The sequence below is a fragment of the Bos mutus genome, chromosome 13 (genome assembly GCF_027580195.1).
Source record: "Bos mutus isolate GX-2022 chromosome 13, NWIPB_WYAK_1.1, whole genome shotgun sequence".
NCBI lineage: Eukaryota > Metazoa > Chordata > Mammalia > Artiodactyla > Bovidae > Bos > Bos mutus.
Genome location: NC_091629.1, coordinates 49,652,664 through 49,669,712, shown reverse-complemented (window position 1 = coordinate 49,669,712; position 17,049 = coordinate 49,652,664). Strand labels below are relative to the sequence as shown.

General features: G+C 52.8%; 1 protein-coding gene across 12 annotated transcripts in view; it reads right to left on the bottom strand.

Annotated features, from left to right (window-relative positions):
• The window catches only part of EPB41L1 (erythrocyte membrane protein band 4.1 like 1), a 165,248-nt gene that overhangs the window by 9,813 nt on the left and 138,386 nt on the right, over positions 1 to 17,049 (bottom strand). For 7 of the 12 annotated variants that reach the window (XM_070381659.1, XM_070381663.1, XM_070381664.1 and 4 more), the window contains 7 exons: positions 13,446 to 15,446; positions 12,831 to 12,938; positions 11,341 to 11,751; positions 9,447 to 9,551; positions 7,247 to 7,327; positions 2,493 to 2,579; positions 1,592 to 1,675 (listed from right to left, as the gene is read on the bottom strand). In XM_070381659.1, coding sequence (XP_070237760.1) covers positions 1,592 to 1,675; positions 2,493 to 2,579; positions 7,247 to 7,327; positions 9,447 to 9,551; positions 11,341 to 11,751; positions 12,831 to 12,938; positions 13,446 to 15,446 — 2,877 coding nt within the window. The remainder of the gene's footprint in view (positions 1 to 1,591; positions 1,676 to 2,492; positions 2,580 to 7,246; positions 7,328 to 9,446; positions 9,552 to 11,340; positions 11,752 to 12,830; positions 12,939 to 13,445; positions 15,447 to 17,049) is intronic. The other 5 variants (XM_070381666.1, XM_070381667.1, XM_070381668.1 and 2 more) reach the window with 3 other exon arrangements.

Sequence of the window (17,049 nt, the reverse complement as noted above, 5' to 3'; positions counted from 1 at the left end):
CCATTCCCCTGCCCCACCTGGCCAGGATAGGTACTAAAATGCAGATTTGTTGAATGAAACACATGAATGAAATGTGAATGGTGACAAGGTTCTCCTTTAAATGACTTCCAACAACACTAGAAGAGAAAATTGCATGAATGATACTTATACATAAGCTGATAGCTGCCACTGTTTTCTGAAGGGGTGGGGCCTGGGAGCAAGCTTAGAAGATGGGGGAGGACTTAACTGCTTAATATATTAAAGGTAGGTGGTGGCGGAGGGAATGCCCAGCTGGAGTCAGGAGTGGACAGAGAGAAGACGGCTCCCAGGGCAGAGTGGACGGCTCCCAGGTGGCAGGGCCAGGAGAGACTTTTGAGCTGTATGCTGCGGGGTGTGTGATGGAACCCCTTCCCATAAACCTTTCAGTCAAGTCATCCTTGCTCACTGATGCTTTTGGTAGGAATGGGCTCTTTCTGGGGACCATACTGTGTGTGGCAGGGGGCAGGGCTGGGGTGGTCTTGCTTATTAAGGGCTAGTGCTGTCTACCAGATTCCTCCTTCGATGCTTGAACGGAACCTCCCACTCAGCCTGGCTCCCTGGCCTCTCTCCTTCAGGACCGCATCTCTGCCTTGGGCTCCCTCCTGTTCTTCCTCCTGGCCACTCAGGCATGGACACAGTGGTGAGCGGGTCCTCAGCCCGCGGGCCCCATCCTGTAAGTCGCTGCTGACCCACCGGGAAGGTCTTCCTCCTCTGGCCCCGCCCCTTCCCCTCCTCTGGCCCCGCCCCTTCCTCCTGGAACCCTGCTCCGCCCCCTCCACGCCTAGTCTCTTCCACATCTCTCTTCTTTCTCCCGTCTAGCTGCACATCCTAGTGGACCTCATCTCCTCTCCTTAAACCCCTTTTCACTGGGTTCCTTCCCACTTTAAAAACCTTGATGGCTTTCCATGGCTCTCAGACTCAGACCCTCTGTTGTCACCCTTGTCCTGGGATTTCTCTTTCTTGTCTCTGTTCTGCTTCCCCCTCCCTCAGTTCAACCTAATTTCTCACAGTTCCGCCCCTACATGCTTCTTCCTGGCAGAGACGGCTTATCTTGTTTCTCCGTGTGCACTGTTTGCAGCCCCTCCAGCAGTCCCTAGCACAAAGGTAGCGTAAGGCTGACAAACTAACATTTGCTCAGAGAATGAATAAGCGAACACATGTTTCTGCTCCCATCTTCCACGTGGCTTAGAACGTCTGCCTCCTCCCTCAAGAGTCCTCCCTGGCTTTCCAAGACCGTGCGCAAACCCCACCTTTTCCAGAAGCCCCTTCCTCATTCTTGGAGCCTTCCTTAAATTGCTCCCTGCTAAATCCCTCTGGCACTTAAGCTCCATGAGGCACAAACACTAGGGTTCACAATGTCTTCCAAGGAGACAGTCCCATCCCCCCAGCCTGGCCGTCAACAATGAAGGGCAGGTTGGTGCCTATGATGCTTAGCACAGAACAAAGTGCACAGCACTCCAGAAACTGGGAACACTGCAGTCTTCTCTATCCACGTCACAGGGCAGAGCTGTGGCGAGCTTCCAAGCCCCGCGGCCAGGCTGGGGGAACACGGGGTCCTGCTGCTGCTACTCACTTTGGTAACATGGGTGGTGGTGGAGGTGGAGAGGGTTTCCGCGGTGGCGCCGTAGGTGCTGGTGAGGACATCTTTCCCGATGATCTGCAGAATATAACCACCACGACCCCACCCCAGGGGTCAGGTGAGGGCGCTGGGGTCTGCAGGATGGGGCGGGGGTGGGGCCAACCAAGGGAGAAGTGGGGAAGGGGGTGGTTCCATGAAGGTGAAGTCTGGAAGCCAAGATGCTTTGAGTCACCAAGTCTAAGAACTCAGGAATACTGGAGTCTTCAGAATGCTAGACCCATGAAATTCTCAAACCCTGGAATCTAAGATTCCTAGAACCTGAGATTCCTAAGGTCTTGAATCCTAACAAGACCCTAGAATTTAAGAATCCTGGCCTTTGAGAAGGATGAACAGAGGGATCCCAGGGCAGAAACAGAGCACTCCTCATCCCCCATGCTGTCAGGGTGGGGAAGACGCTCTTTCTGGGACTAGATGATGAAGACGACAGATCTGGAGAACAGAGGCACTGCCAGAGACCTCTCAGTGACAGACTCAGGCTGCTGAGGGTGGAGCAGGTCCAGAGTCCAAGCCTCTGGACTCCTAGTCCATTACTCCTCCTGGTCAGTAAGGACAGCAGATGCCAAAGAGCTGTGACGTTACAGGCATCACCAAGGGGAGGGACCAGTTCATCCCACTCTGCTGCCCTACTTGTACGTGGGGGGTGGGGGGGGGGCAATGGACGAGACCCTGACCAGGGAGCCCTGTGGGCATCCGAAGGTGATGCCGTTTCCTAGTGCTGTCCTTAAAGGGGCGGCCTCCCAGGCTCCACGCCGCACTTGCCTTGGGCCACGTGTGGACCCACGTCCACAATGCTCTGTGTGGAGTCCCCTAGCCTGAGCTGGCCCTGCCCACTTACCGGAGAAAGAGAACGGATTTCCGTGGCCACCGTCTGTGGGCCTGGGATCATGGCAGCTGCCCCCTTCCCGGACTTGAGACTGTTCTCCTGGGGAAACAACAGTGCTCAGATGGCCAGGTCTCAGGTGGGCGGGCCCCCAGGATGGCCGGAGCACGTGACCATGGAGCTCTCCCAGCCACAAGGTTGAATAGTGACGTTAGAGGCAGAGAGCTGAAGGCATCATTCAGTTCAGTCTGCTCCTGTTCATCCCTTGCTCGCTCACTCAACACACACGCTTACACACTTACACACCCGCACATTCAACAAATATTTACCGAATGCCTGGCGTTAGGGACACTGTGGTGAACAAGACTCAAGACTCAATGTTCTCCCTGTAAGTACTAACAAAGGAGTCGAGACATCCAGGCCCTGCCATGTTCCAGCCACGTGACCTGGGGCAGACCCACCTGCACTCTCCAAGCCTCCTCGATTCACCTACATAAAAGGACCCTGCGGTATACAGGTTCATCAGTGGCAACAAACATCCCACTCCAGTGGGAGATGTTGGTAATGAGGTGCAGGTCGGGGGTTGTGTATGTGCTGGGGGGCAAGGGGTCTAGGAGAAATCTCTGGACCTTCCTCTCAAGTTTGCTGTGAACTTAAAATTGTTCTAAAAGAATAAAGTCTTAAAAGAAATTTTTTTAAAGGGAGACCCCTGTCCCACTTGCACAGGGACATTATGAAACTGAAAGAAGATGAAAGGGCTTTGCAAACAGCAATCTGTCAGGTAAATACAGGAGTACAGGCTGATACTAACAACATGATGACTACTGCTTTCTGAGTGTTCACAAGGTGCTAGGTATTGTGCTAGGGATGCATGGTCTCATTTAAGCCTCTGAACCACCTAGGAAATTGTTTTAATATTCCTGTTTTACAGGTGAGAAACTGGAAGGTCAGGGAATGTTAAGTGGCTTGTTCAAGCCCCCGTACAAGTGAGTGACAGAGCCTGGATTTAGATCCAAGTTGGTCAGACTCCAGATTCAACACTCTCCTTCTGCCATGCTCCTCTGCCCTTGAACCAGCTCTCCTGGTCCAGCCTTGGGATCTAACTCCTAGATATTCCTGGAATTGGACCCAGGCTTACTGACCCACACTTACTCCAGTGTTCTTGCCTGGGAAATGCCATGGACAGAGGAGCCTGGTGGGCTACAGTCCATGGGGTTGCAGAGCAGTCAGACACAGCCTAACGACTAAACAACGACAATGACTGGTGGGAGCCTCCATCTCCCACTTCCTGCACCACCGCAGGGCTCAGCCTTGTCCATCCAGGGGCCCAGAGCTGTGTCCACTCTGCAGCTCCCCAGTGGGCTGAGCCTCAGGTCTGGACTGTGCATGACTGATTCTAGATCTGGACCTCTGTCTGCCAGGGGATGGGTGAGGACAGAAGCCCTCTGCCTTCGCCCCACCCTCCCCTGATCTAGCCCCAGCTGTGGGTAACCTGGTTACCTGGTATTCTAATCACAAGCCACTTTCTCAGAGAGCGTCCCAGAATGTGGCTCAGCAGCAGGCCTGAAAAGGGCAGCCTTCTGGGCTTCAGGCTTCCTTTCTCCCAGCCAGGGAGACAGCCACTAGCCCCTCTGAATCCTCCCATCCTTCCAGGCCTTCAAACCTCTACTTCCTCTATGGATCCCTGTTTTCTAGCCAAGCCTCACCTCCACCTTCACACTGCTGGGCACACAGGTCGTTCCAAGCAAGGTGCCAGCTACTCCACTTGCCTTTCCCAGATCTCCAGCTCACCAGTCACCTCTCCTGCCTCAAGGAGGAGCACCCCTTCTCCCTGGCTGGGGCTACACCCCCATTTCCACGCCAGGTCCTTCCTCCCCAGACTCGGGCCTCCTCTCCATCCCGCTCCACTCCCCCCACTACTCTCTCTGAGACGCCTCGGCTACTCAAGCCTTCTATGGCCTCGTCAAAGCCACAGTCCCCTCTCCCTTTATCTGCAGCTCAGATCTTTCTTGAACCTGAGACCTTTAAAACCAACTATCTCCGCGACATTTTCCCCTGGAAATGTCCCACAGGCACCTCAGGCTCAAGCAGACCCCAAATGGAATTCACTGCTTCCCTCACCCCCAACACATACCTTCTGCTGAGGAGCACCCTCTGCTGTGCTCCTCGTTGGTGTAAATGCTTCTCAGACTTGAGGGGTATCACCTGAAGGACTTGTGAAAAAATAGACAACCCCCACACCCGGGCTTCAACCTGTAGTTTTCGAGTTGTCTGGGGTGGGGCCTGAGAATTTCCTTTCTAGTAGATTTCCAGGGCGACTGAGCGCCTCACTGGTCCATCTTTCTTCCCATCATCTGAACGTCCAATCAGTGACTAAATCCTGCCTCCAGACAGCGTTAACCCCATCCCCCTGGTCAGCCTCCACCACCTCTCACTCTGGCCCTGCCCCAGCCCCTAAACTAGTTCTCTCCCTGCTCTTTCCGTCTCTCCCAGCGGAATGTAGGCTCAGCGCTGCTGTCTCCCTCCGCGCTGGATTCGCAGTGCCTGGCTTTACACTACCTCACACACCGTGGGTGTTCAGTAAATATTTGCTGCAGGAAGGAAGGAGGGAGGGAGGGGAGGAGGGAGGAAGGATTAGAGGGAAGAAGGGGAAAAAAAGGGATGCGAGCTCCCAAGGGAAGGAAATTTGTTCCAAGAATGTTCCACACAGGTTGCTAGAGTTATCTTTCTAAAACACAGAAACACATATTTGATGACACCATGCCCCTACTTAAAAAGCTGAAGGGCTTCCCTGGTGGTCCCAGTGGCTGGGAAACTGCGCTCCCAATGCAGGGAGCCTGGGTTCGATCCCCGGTCAGGGAACTGGATCCCACATGCTGCAACTAAGACCCGGCACAGCCAAATAAATAAATAAATATTTTAAAAATGGAAGTGAATCTCCATGGTCTCCAGAATGAAGTGTGAACTTCATACATGACATCTGAGGCCCTTTCAGCCCAGCCTTCCTTTCCAGCCCCTTCTCCCCCTGCTCCCCGTCCACACACTTGACATCTCACTTCCCTGACCACTTCCTTTCCCTAAATGCTCCACTTCTTCACATCTTTGCCTTTACACCTGCTGTTACCATGACCTAGGAAACCTCCTCCCATGACTGCCCCCTAATTTTATCCTCCAGGGTAGCTCAGATGTCACTGCCTAGGGAAAGCCTTCCCAGGCTCCTGCAGTCTCAACCCATGCCCTGGGCTCCCTGGGAAAGCATTATTACACAGTTGCCTGAAGGCAGGAAAAAATAATGGCCACTCTTATTTACAGACCACTTACAGTGCGCTAGGCACTCTTTGGAGGGCTTTACATAGATTACCTTAGTTTAGCCTCATCTCAACACTTTGGGGATATACTATTGTTCCCCCCCACCCCATTTTCCAAGTGGAAACAGGTCTGAAAAGGTTTTGGGTAACTTGTCCAAGGTCACCCAGCCAGGAAAGTGGGAGAGCCAGGCCTTGTTCACCACTGTGTGCCAGGACCTAAACAATAGATGTGCCCATGATTATCACTTGGACGAGTGAGTTCTAACAAGCAGTGTCTTTTCTTCAACTCTATATCCCCATTCCAGGCAGAGTAGAGACTAATACATGTTTTTAGAACAAATGAATGGATGGATGGATGGATGAGTAAATGAATGATGTAACTGCCTGCTCACCATGGTACAGATTTACATTTAGCCCGAGGACCATCCTGATGCCACATGGCAAAGGGTTGAGGGGAGAAGAGTAACAGAGTGACCCATGGAGAGTGTGCAAGCTGGTCACTGGTTTAGGCTTATGTATCTTAAAAGTCTTTATTTACTCAAAACCTTCCTATGGAGTAGCCTAAATTAATGTATAATTTTCTTCCTATGTGTGTATCAGGAGTTTGGCAAGAGAAAGCATTTGAAAACAACCTCCCCCAGCTCAAGACAGATCCAGCCCGGGCACTGATGCCCGCTCAGCCCCAGCCCCAGCCCCACATGGGCCACTGTTCACAACAGTCAGAATCGGGGAGCAGAGCAGAGCAGTTGAGGTGGACAGTGGGGCTTCCGGACCCAGAACACCTGGCTTTGACCTGGCTCTAGCATATGTTTGGTGGTGTGACCTTGGGTAAGTCACTTTACCTCTCTGAACTTCATTTTCCTCCTCTGTAAAGGATGGAGGAAAAAGAGCATCCACCTCACAGCTCTTTTCTGCCCCCCGAGGGTGCTGCATGGAGTCACAACCTGTGGCTGAATGCTAGCTGTGCTGTGTCATCATTTGAAGAATCTGATGTGATTCTTCAGAGCAGAACCACAGGGTCTCTCAGGATTTGAGCTTCTGGCTTAAAGTCACCACACGCCATCTACTGACCAATGTGAGGAAGTGGCCTGGGCCACCCACAGGTGCCACGAGGGTGGATTTCATCCAGGAAGGATTTTATCAGCACAATCCTTCCGTGTTGCTGATAATCAGTTACTCAGACAGTAGCATCCTCTCTTTGTCCCTGCCATAGCTCAGATGGTCCAGATGACTGAAACTCAGGGATGCCACCTCCCACATTATTCATTTTGCAAAACTGAGATCTCACAGGCTATCCTGTGGCAGCTACAGGCCAGACTTTCAAACTTCGGCTCTGTGTCCCACGCCTGACACAGTGAGGTGGATGAGGGCTTCCTGCCACACCTGGCGAGGTCGGCTTGTTATCTGGCTGTTTCAGGGGCAAGGGGCTGGTCAGAGAGGCAAGTCTCAGGTCCTACTTACCATGGTGGTTGATATGGTCTCTGTGGTGATGGAGGGAGTAGTTGTGAGGAACTCCTTCCCTCCTGGGGCAGTCCCATCAACCTGGGGGCCAGAGGAGGAGTTGTTAGAGGGGTGGGGGGAGAGAGAAAGAGTACCGAAAATGACTGCAGCATCTGCCACCTGGGCAGGAGGCATCCCCAGGTACCAAGCGGCAGGCAGTGTGAGCGAACGTGGGGAGGGGGATGTCCACACACCATATGCATATGTGTGCATGCATTCAGTTGTATCTGACTCTTTCTGCGGCCCCACAGACTGTGGCCCGTCAGGCTCCTCTGTCCATGGGATTCTCCAGGCAAGGATACTGGAGTGGGTTGCCATTTCCTCCTCTGGGGGATCTTTCCAACCCAGGGATCGAACCCACATCTCTTCTGTCTCCTGCATCCACAGGCAGGTTCTTTACCACTAGCACCACCTGGGAAGCCCTATCCAGACACAGACCAAACTACAGACGGGCCTCAGGTCATCCCAGGTCACGGGTCCTCCAGCTCATTCAGATTCTTTTATTTCACAAAGGGAAAACAACCCCAGATAATTTGAAACATTCTATCCAAATTTCAGAGCCTGTGTTCTTTGACTGAGGAGCCCACTGCTAGGAATTCACCCTTCAGATGCATACTGAAAGTTTTACCAGGGAGTCTGAACAGAAAAGTTCATTGCAGCATCAGTGTTAACTGCAAAAGACAAAAACAATCACAGGTCCATTGATGGGAGATAAATACATGCTAAATCAGGATCCATTCCTAAGTTGGAATAAGGAGAGTGAGGTGGGTCCACATGGGCCAACAGGGAGGGATCTCCAGGGTAAATATTAAGAAAAAAGGTAAAATGTAAAAGAGAGAACAATCTCTTTTGTGTAAAAAATTTAAATATCTAGAGATGTAAGCACATATGTTAGTATATGCATAATTTTTTTTCTGGGAAGAATCACAAGAAAAATTTCATTCTGTTCTGTTTGAATTTCATAACTGTGACTATTTTGTTGTTATTTTGTTATAGGAGCTGTGGGGCCATTTTTAGTTTTCTACTTCTCTGTATAAAAACAAAGCCAACACACATTACTAAAACAAAACAGACCAGTGGAGCAGCTTGCCCAGGGTCACACAGCTTGTCAGAACTCGAAGGTTTTTACAGCTGCACTAGCCACCTCAGAAACCTCTATGCATGTTATCAAAGATGGAGAAAAAGTTCGGGAAAGGACAGAGTTGCCCACATCGTGTAGATTTACATCTTACTTTAAGTTCTTGAGACAAAGATTGGTCTCCAGGGAAAAAGAGCCCCAGCACTGCAGTTCCTCTGACCAGCAAGAACCAAGAGGAAATCTACCAGACCCTCAGTCTCCCTTTTCAGAGCTTAAAAACGAAAGGAGCTGAGAAAATGCACTGTAAGTAATGGATCTGTGTCTGTTTGCAACTGCCTCTCCAGGTTGGGCTTCCCTGGTGGCTCAAACGATAGAGAATCTACCTACCATGCAGGAGACCCGGGGTTCAACCTCTGGATTGGGAACATCACCTGGAGAAAGGGATGGCAACCCACTCCAGTATTCTTGCCTGGAGAATCCCATGGACAGAAGAGCCCGTGGGCTATAGTCCATGGGATCGCAAAGAGCTGGACACGACTGAATGACTTAACACTTTCTCCAGGGTACTAGGTATTTTTACATCTTGCTGAGCCAAATAACTTATCTTTTTTTTCCCTCAGTTTGTTCATTCTGTCAGTCTGATGTGGAACCCCATGCATTAAAAAAAAAAAAAAAGACCCCATGTGAGCAGCTCTGATTAAAGCTGAATTGGGATCTGTCTTCTCCCAAAGCAGTCCCTGGGATAGCTCAAGAAACCTCTCCAACTCCTTCAAGTGACCCATCATCACTTGATAAGACCCATTGTCTTATCCATGTAACACTCCCAGGAGAATAAAGGCCACATGACCATCCCCATTTTACAGATGGGAAAATTGAAGCTTTAAGAGGAATAGTCTGCCCATCCCATCACCCACCCATGGGGCTCAGGGAAGATTATGAAGCTTGGAAGAGCACTGGGGTTAAAATTGTGGCGCTGGGGGAAGCCAAGGTGGCAAGGGCTGGCCAAGGGAGTTTGCCACAGTGGGGACGCCACACTCCAATGCCCAGTTTCCTTGCTCAGGCACATAGGAAAGCACAGGTTACCTGGGTGGTGTCCACAGTGGCAACCCTGGTCTGCAGTACAGCCTCTGGCTCAATCTTCTTCCTGATGGCCAGGCTGCTGACAGTCATGGTTTCCGTTTTCACGGGCTGTAGGGAGATGAAGGAGAAACACTGTGTCTCAAACCCCAGAATGATTCCTGCTCACAGGCAACTGCGACGTAGGGTCAACAGGTGAATTCCAACCCCTGCTGCTGGCTGACTTTCCAGAGGGTGATGCAGGCCAGGGCAAAAGAGGCCTGGTGTGATGTCATAGACAAACAGCCTTGGAAGGGAGCCAGACCCATCAGCAGCACCCAGACAGGCTGCCTGTGACCCTGCGACAATACAACCTCATGGTGGTCCAACCTCATGGTGGTCCAACCTCATGGTGGTCCGTGCTGGTTTTCAGGCTACCATTAAGAGAACATTCACTATTCAGTAAACATGCTCCTTGCTGGGTCTCACATCCAGCATCGTCGTGATATACACCGTCCTGAATGACTTCAGGGGTGATGCCACCACCTCCCAGCTGCTTTGTCTGTTCTTTAGAGCAAGAGTCACACACCTGGAGGCCTGGGGGTGCGGGGAAGGGGCAGGCAGCAGATGTAAACGAGTGAAGTGGGCTTGCTGAGGATGGGGATGAACTGGAGAGCACATGGGGTCCACTCAGGTTTGGTCTGAGTGACTGGATTATCTGATTTTTTAAAAGATATTAAAAAAAAAAATCCTTGGATCTTGTAATCATCGTCCTGATTTTTAAACCAAGGTCAAAGAAAACACCCGTGGGCAAACAGATTACAGCCTCTACTCTAGAAGTCTTATGTTAAATGATTAGTATCTTCTGAGTCCTCCATTGAACCTAGTTCATGGCTATACACACAGCAGGTGCTAACATATGTGAATGAAAGAATGAATAAATAAATGAATGAATGAATGCCAGTTTTCATCAGGTTGGGAGGCTGGTAAGAGGGAACTCTTCTTTTAATAGATGGTTGTAACTTAGAGATCCAGCCACTCATTCAGTTAATCATTATTAGTGCTTGGTATGTGCAAGCTTAGTGGAGTTGCCACCTGGTAGGAACGCAGACCTGTAAGCCAGTAACCTGACAACTTGTAGTTATGATGGGAGTGGAAGCAAGCAGAGCAAGGGGGCTGAGCAGGGAACAACGCTTCTGCCCTGGGTAGTCAGGAAAGCATTCACTTGTTAAGCGACATGTGAACTCAGTTCTGGAACGTGACAAATTCGCAAAAACTTTCTCCAGAGGGTTCAGCACGGAGTGAAAAACCAGAATGGATGAGCTCCTATTTCAACGCCTGGAATGTGGGGGAAGGGAGAATGTGGTGGGAGGCAGCTGGGGCTGGAAGAGACGCAAAAGCAAAGGAATCGGGACCAAAAGTCCCCTGTAAGAAGCCCTGAGAGCAGAGAGGCCCAGACCCAGTCTGTCCCCGAGTCCCCTTCTGCAACGACGTTTCCTTTTCTCTAGGAGTTTCCACTGTTCCCCCAAGACCCCAGGCCCCAGGGAGAGGAGCCAGCGCAGGGATCAGAAACAAACATCTGGCTTTCAGAGCAGGGCGCCCCCATGAGTCCACAAGCACACAGTCTGCAGGTGCCATGCAACGCAGGCAGGGGGAGGAGTCGAGTCGGACCAGACTGCCTGTCGTCACGTGACCTCAGGCAAAAGATGGGGTCACGGGGTTAAAGTGCCCACGAGTGCACGTTAGGGGTAAACCGAGCTGCCGAACATGCGAGCACAGAACCATGCTGCTCTGCGGAGGGGCGGTCATGCAACACGGATCAGAGCTTCCGGCTGGCGGCTCAGTCTTCTCACGCGTGGCCCAGGGCCCTCTGAACATGCAGTGCCCGGCGGGCCCGGGTCCCGGTGACGCTCCACTGTACCTCGAACTGGGCCATATCCGGGGTGGAGCAGGCCCCATGGTCTGGGCTGTCCTCCAGGCCCCCGGACTCGTCATCCTGGCTGGGGCCCCGTTTGTTGAGATCCCGGGAGAACACCAGGCCCTCGGTTTCCGAGTCGCTCTTGTCTCGGTCAAGCTCAGGCAGGCTGCGGGAGAAGTCTTCGAAGGCGCTGCCGTGGTAGTCGCCGATGACCGTGAAGTCGACCTCGGCCTCCAGGCTGGACGTGGAGCTGACGGTGATGCTGGAGCACTTCCGCTCAATGGCCAGGTGGTTGTCCTTCAGGAACACGGCGTCCCTCTCCTGGTCTTGCTCCTCATCTCCCGTGTCACTCTCTGGGGCCCTGGGCCGTGGCGGTTTGACCTTCTCCTCGGAGCCCTCCCTCAGCCCTGCTCTCTATGGCCAGATAAAATCAGAGGAATGGTGGGGTGTGGGATGGGGGGAGAGAGAGAGAGAGAGAAAGAGAGAAATCAAGATGGTGAATGACAGAAGAAATCTTGGGGCAGCTGATGCCCCCAAATGGAAGAGCAGGTCAGGAAAAGAAAAACACCCCCGGAAAGGTTCTTTGACACCATAATAAGCTTAAAAAAAAAAAAAAGAAAAGAAAACATACACACAGAAAATTTCTCAAGAGTGAGGACGCTCCTTTCCGAGGGTCTCTCGCTGATGGCAAAAGCAAGTACAAAGCAAACATCCTGCCAGTTGGGCCTGGACAGGAGGCTCCATCCAAGGTTTGGATCTGGGAGTTTATCAGAAGCGGCACTGCGCACGCGGCAGGGATGGGAGCCCGGACCCCAGGCCCATCCGTGCAGGCGGACATTGAGGAAACAGAAACCAAGGAGGGAGGCCCAGGGACTTGGGGACACCCAGGATGGGGAGGCAGAGAGGCTGGAGCCAAGAGCTTTGAGGAACAAAGAGGAAGCCAGCACGCTTTGTCAATTCCACTGAGTCTCGGTGGGCGGAGTCAGCGTCGTCTAGAGGGAGGAGCCACGGGGGTAATTCCTGGGAGCTGGGCGCTACAGCCCTCCACCCTGAGCTCTCTGAGAGGAGGTTCTGGTCAAATCAGTGCAATTGACAAGAGCAGGCCGAGAAAGTGCTGGAGGGGGACCAGCCACTCTTGTCTGACATACATACCTCTCAACTTGGCCTGTCAGGGATTAAACACCACACACACATTTTTGGCTGTTTTACGACATTCTTTTTTAAAAGACCAATCTAACATCCACCAAATATATTTTTTAAAGTACTTGGCTCCAGGTTCTAGAGACTCAGTAGGCTTAGAGATTCACTCGCGAGACAAGCCTCCGTTCAGCCAGTTTCTGGAAGGTTGAGAGGTGTGAGGACACATTCCAGACAAGCCAGAGGTGAGCTGCCACAAGAGGCGCTGCCCGAGCAGGTGGGGGTGTGAAGGCCGCGAGGCACCCTGGCCAGGTGAAGGTGACCAGGTCATTAGGGCACCGAGGGGCTGCAGAGACCTGAGGGCCCAGGGGGCTGGCGAATCTCAGGTGCCCCCCCTTTCCTGGGGGGTTCGCCGCTAGGCTGGTGACCTGCGTCTCTTGCCTGACCGCATCTCCGGCTTTGTTCTGGATTAGAGAAGACAGTTAGTCTTAAGGAGGCAGAAAGGAACTTGGCACTGGGACCGAGAGGGAATCAGAAGCGAAGGATGGAAACCTCTGGACTGTCAGCTTCCCGCGGGCAGGAGCATCAGGGAAGGGAAGAGGATGAAGGAAGATCGCTGGCCAAGCCAAGCAAAACGGCAGGACCCAGCAGGTGGGGGCAGCAAGGCAAAGCGAGTGTGTAGTTTGCCGGAGGTGGTGCCACCTTCTCCACCCGGGCTGTGGGACCCTCCGGGCGCTGGGTCACACCAGAAGCCTAGGGTCTCTGTGGCTAATCTAACATGGGCCAAGCAGATGAACCCGTCATTCCGCCTGAGCCACACTCAGGCCCGTTTAGGGAAGAGAACTCATAGGGTTGGACAAGCAGCCTCTGGTTGCGGTAATGACGAGGGGCCCCGGAACCATGCTTCTACAGAGCTACGCGGCATGCGGTCAGCTCCCCGGCCGGGGGCGGCAGTGGGGGTGGGGGCTCACGTGGCCAGTTCCCCCAGGAGCTTCCTCCAGTGTGGTTTCACAGCCTGGATTGCTGGACACGAGCTCGACATCCTTGCGTCCTTCCCAAGGGAAGGATGTAGAGACGCCCTCCAGGAGGCGGCTGGGAGCCGGCGGCATCGTTGAAGGCTGTGTGACTGTGGGGACAGCCAAATCCCCCGGGGGCTGGAACTGGACACATCCCAGGTCGAAGCGCTTACTCCTCTGTTGCTCTGCCTGCCCCGTGGAGGCCTCTGAAGACAACTCGTGGGCAAAGGCCCTGGTTTCCCCCAGGCCTGTCCAGCGAGTTTCAGCTCCATGGGTCTCAAAGATGCGGATTTTGTTGGCCACGGAGGTCTTGCTGATATCTTCCAAGGAGCCCTCTTGACCCCCAGCCTGGAGAGAGGGCATCTCCCTGTGCTTCGCTGCAGGGAACACCAACCCCTCTGCCTCTTCAGAGATGATTCTGGGCTTCCTGCTGGCGACGGGAGGGGCCCTGCGCTCCCCTCCGTCCGTCGGGGTCACAGCCAGCCCGACTTGGTGCTTGGGCTCCGGGCTCTCTTTAGAAGGATGGGCATATTTGAGAAACACATGGGGCTGTTCTCCAAAGGGGTCCCTGAGCTGCACAGGCTCCCCTGCCCCATGAGGGGATGAGCTTGGAGAAGCTGCCTCTGGAGAAATCTGAGCTGCAGATGGAAGAGGGGAGGTCGGGAGCGGGGTGATCACTTCCATCTGAAGGAACGCTGGGACTTTGCTGTCCTCTGCTTCAGATTCTCCTGTCTGGGTGTGAACTGGTCCCCTCTCTTCGGGCAGGAAGTTACCTCTGTCCGGCCTGGCTGGCTTCCCGACGTCGCCAGGCGGGATGGCCCACGGAAGGGCAAAGACCTGGGGGTCTGGATGCATGGCCCCTCCTCTGTGAGGTGAGTGGTTCCGTTCTCCAGGGGGGCTTTTCTCAGCCTTTCCCATCAAATCTCCACTCTTGGGGGCCTCTTCCTCGGCAGCTTCTGAGGATAAGGCGTGGGCAGCCTCTCCTTCCACCCCACACTGAGCTGCGTCCCCATCCTCAGTGAACGTCAGCCCTGGAGAAGGTCCCTTTCCGAGCTGCTCAGCAAAGACCTCCAGGTCCTCTGGTCGGTGGTTCCTGGGGGACCCTGCCTCGTCCTCTGGGGAAGCTGAGGGGGCGACACCCCCATGGTGCTTGTTCCCAGCAGCAGCAGAGCCCCACGGGCCTGAGGAGTCCAGCTCCAATCCTTCCGTGAACCCCTCCACCAGCTTCCGCCTGGTCTCCCATTCGGATGGGGCATCTAAGTGCTCTTCTCTCTCCTCCAGGGGTGGAGGGAGGACTTGATCTTCAGCATCTCTCTCTCCGCAGCTGAAGTAGAAGCTTCTCTCCGCGAAGGAAGTGTCAGTTTCATCACTGGAGTCGGCTCTGGCTTCTGTGTGGCCGGGGTCCAGAAGAAACGACCGGAGTCCTGCCGTGTCGGAGGCTGGAGAGGGCACATCCACCTCTGCGGGTTGGATGCCCGGGGCAGTGGGTCTTCTGCGAGCCTGGAACTCCTCCAGCTCCTGCCTCAGCTCTGCCAGGCCCTCCAGCTGATCATCGGAGGCCAGGGGTTTCCTGACCACTACCTCTGCAGCATTCACCCTGAACTGGGAGCCCTCTGGGAGCCTTCCTGCTGGGGTGCAGCCTGGAGCCAGAGAAGCCCTTTCTGGGCATCCCCTGGCCCAGAGGGCTTCCTCCCACATGGACTCGAAGTCTTCAGGGCTTGAGATCATTCTTCCTGGTCGCTGTGCGTTTGTTCTTCTGGCTCCCACCTTTTCTTCTGTGGCCACTTCCACCTTGAACTTGTCCACCAGGATGTCTACCTTGGAGAGTCTGCCATCAGCAAGGATGCCGGCGAGGCTGGAGTCACTTCCTTCCTGCTGCATGCTGGTCACTTTTAGGAGACTGAGCTCTTCTGGCCTAATGTACTCTCTCTCTATAAATACCCAGTGCTCTGAACCCTGCGTTTCAATTGGAGCAAGAGGAGTTAATATGAAATATCAGGCACCTGAAGAATGCATCACTTTTTCCCTCTGCAAGAAGGGGCCAAGGTCAACTTGTCCCCAGAACTGGCAGGGCAGAGGAAGGCATGACAATGCTGGTCAGCCTCATCAAGGATCAAGGCTACACTTCCCATCAAGGCACCCAACCAATTATCTACTGATGTTATCTACCCCTCAACCACCACCCTAACTTGGTAAAATGGAGTGGGGGTCTCATACCCTCCCTGTGTTAACCAAGGGGAAATGGAGATCTATCGATGGTCCAGGACTCTTTCTCTTTTAATAGTAAAACTGTCAGTGACAGAGGGGAAAGTAGCTTACATCACGTGGAACCTTTGAAGGCTAGAGCCAAAAGAACTCCTAAGACTTCCTCCAGTCCAGTTTTCTCTGCGTACTGAGAAATGGGGTAAACTGAGGCCTAGAGAAGGTCAGTGACTTACTCCAGGTCACGGTCAACTGATGGTACAGTCAGGAAAAGAATGCTTGATTTTTGATGCCTGAGAGCTTGGCCAACTTACAGCCAACAGAATATGGGTCCCAACTGTGGTCTAATGTCCAACTGAGGGGGAAGCACTGAGTTGAGTTTCACAGGCCACAGCCTGAAACCTTTTTGCAAGAGCTCATTGGAAGGAAAGAGATTAGAGTGAAAACTGCCACATGGCCAGATCTAGAGGTCAGTACCAGTCACCATAATGGTTTAAACAGTTTGAGTTCTGTGGGGTTCATTCTCCAAAAAACAAATACCAAGGCCTATTCTTAGAAATGACTTTCCTGGTAGCTCAGATGGTAATCTGCGTGCCATGTGGGAGACCCCAGTTCAATTTCTGGGTCGGGAAGATCCTCTGGAGAAAGGATAGGCTTCTTACTCCACTCTTGGGCTTCCCTGGTGGTTCAGTTGGTAAAGAATCTGCCTGCAGTACGGGAGACCTAGGTTCAGTCTTTGGGTTGGGAAGATCCCCTGGAGGAGGGCATAGCAACCCACTCCACTATTCTTGCCTGGAGACTCCCCATGGACAGAGAAGCCTGGTGGGCTGCAGTCCATGGAGTCACAAAGAGTTGGACATGACTGAGTGACTAAGCACACACATTCTTAGAGAATTCTAATGAAATTCACAGAAAGAGTGGAAAAGGACTGACCAGAACACATCAGAGAAGAAAAACATCTAATGATCCAAGCTTCATCATCAGTTAGAAGCACTGAGTGTCACAATCAACCATCAATGAGACAGCCTTCTGCCTTCCTTAGAGTTTCTCAAACAACACTTAAGGAGGGAAGGATGGACTTTTAGAATGGTTATTAAAAAAAACAGCAAGAAGGCTGGGAATTCCCTGATGGTCCAGTGGTTAGGACTTAGTGCTTTCACTGCCAGGGGCCTGAGTTTGATCCCTGGTTGGGGAACTAAGATCCTTCAAGCCAAGCAGTGTGACCGAAAAAAAAAAAAAAAAAAGGCCATTGGGATTTTAATCTTGCAACCACACAATACTTTCTTCACATGAAATCTTGATGGCAGTTCAGTATGTAACATGGATCCTGGACTGCCCTGTTGACATTGGAGGTCTG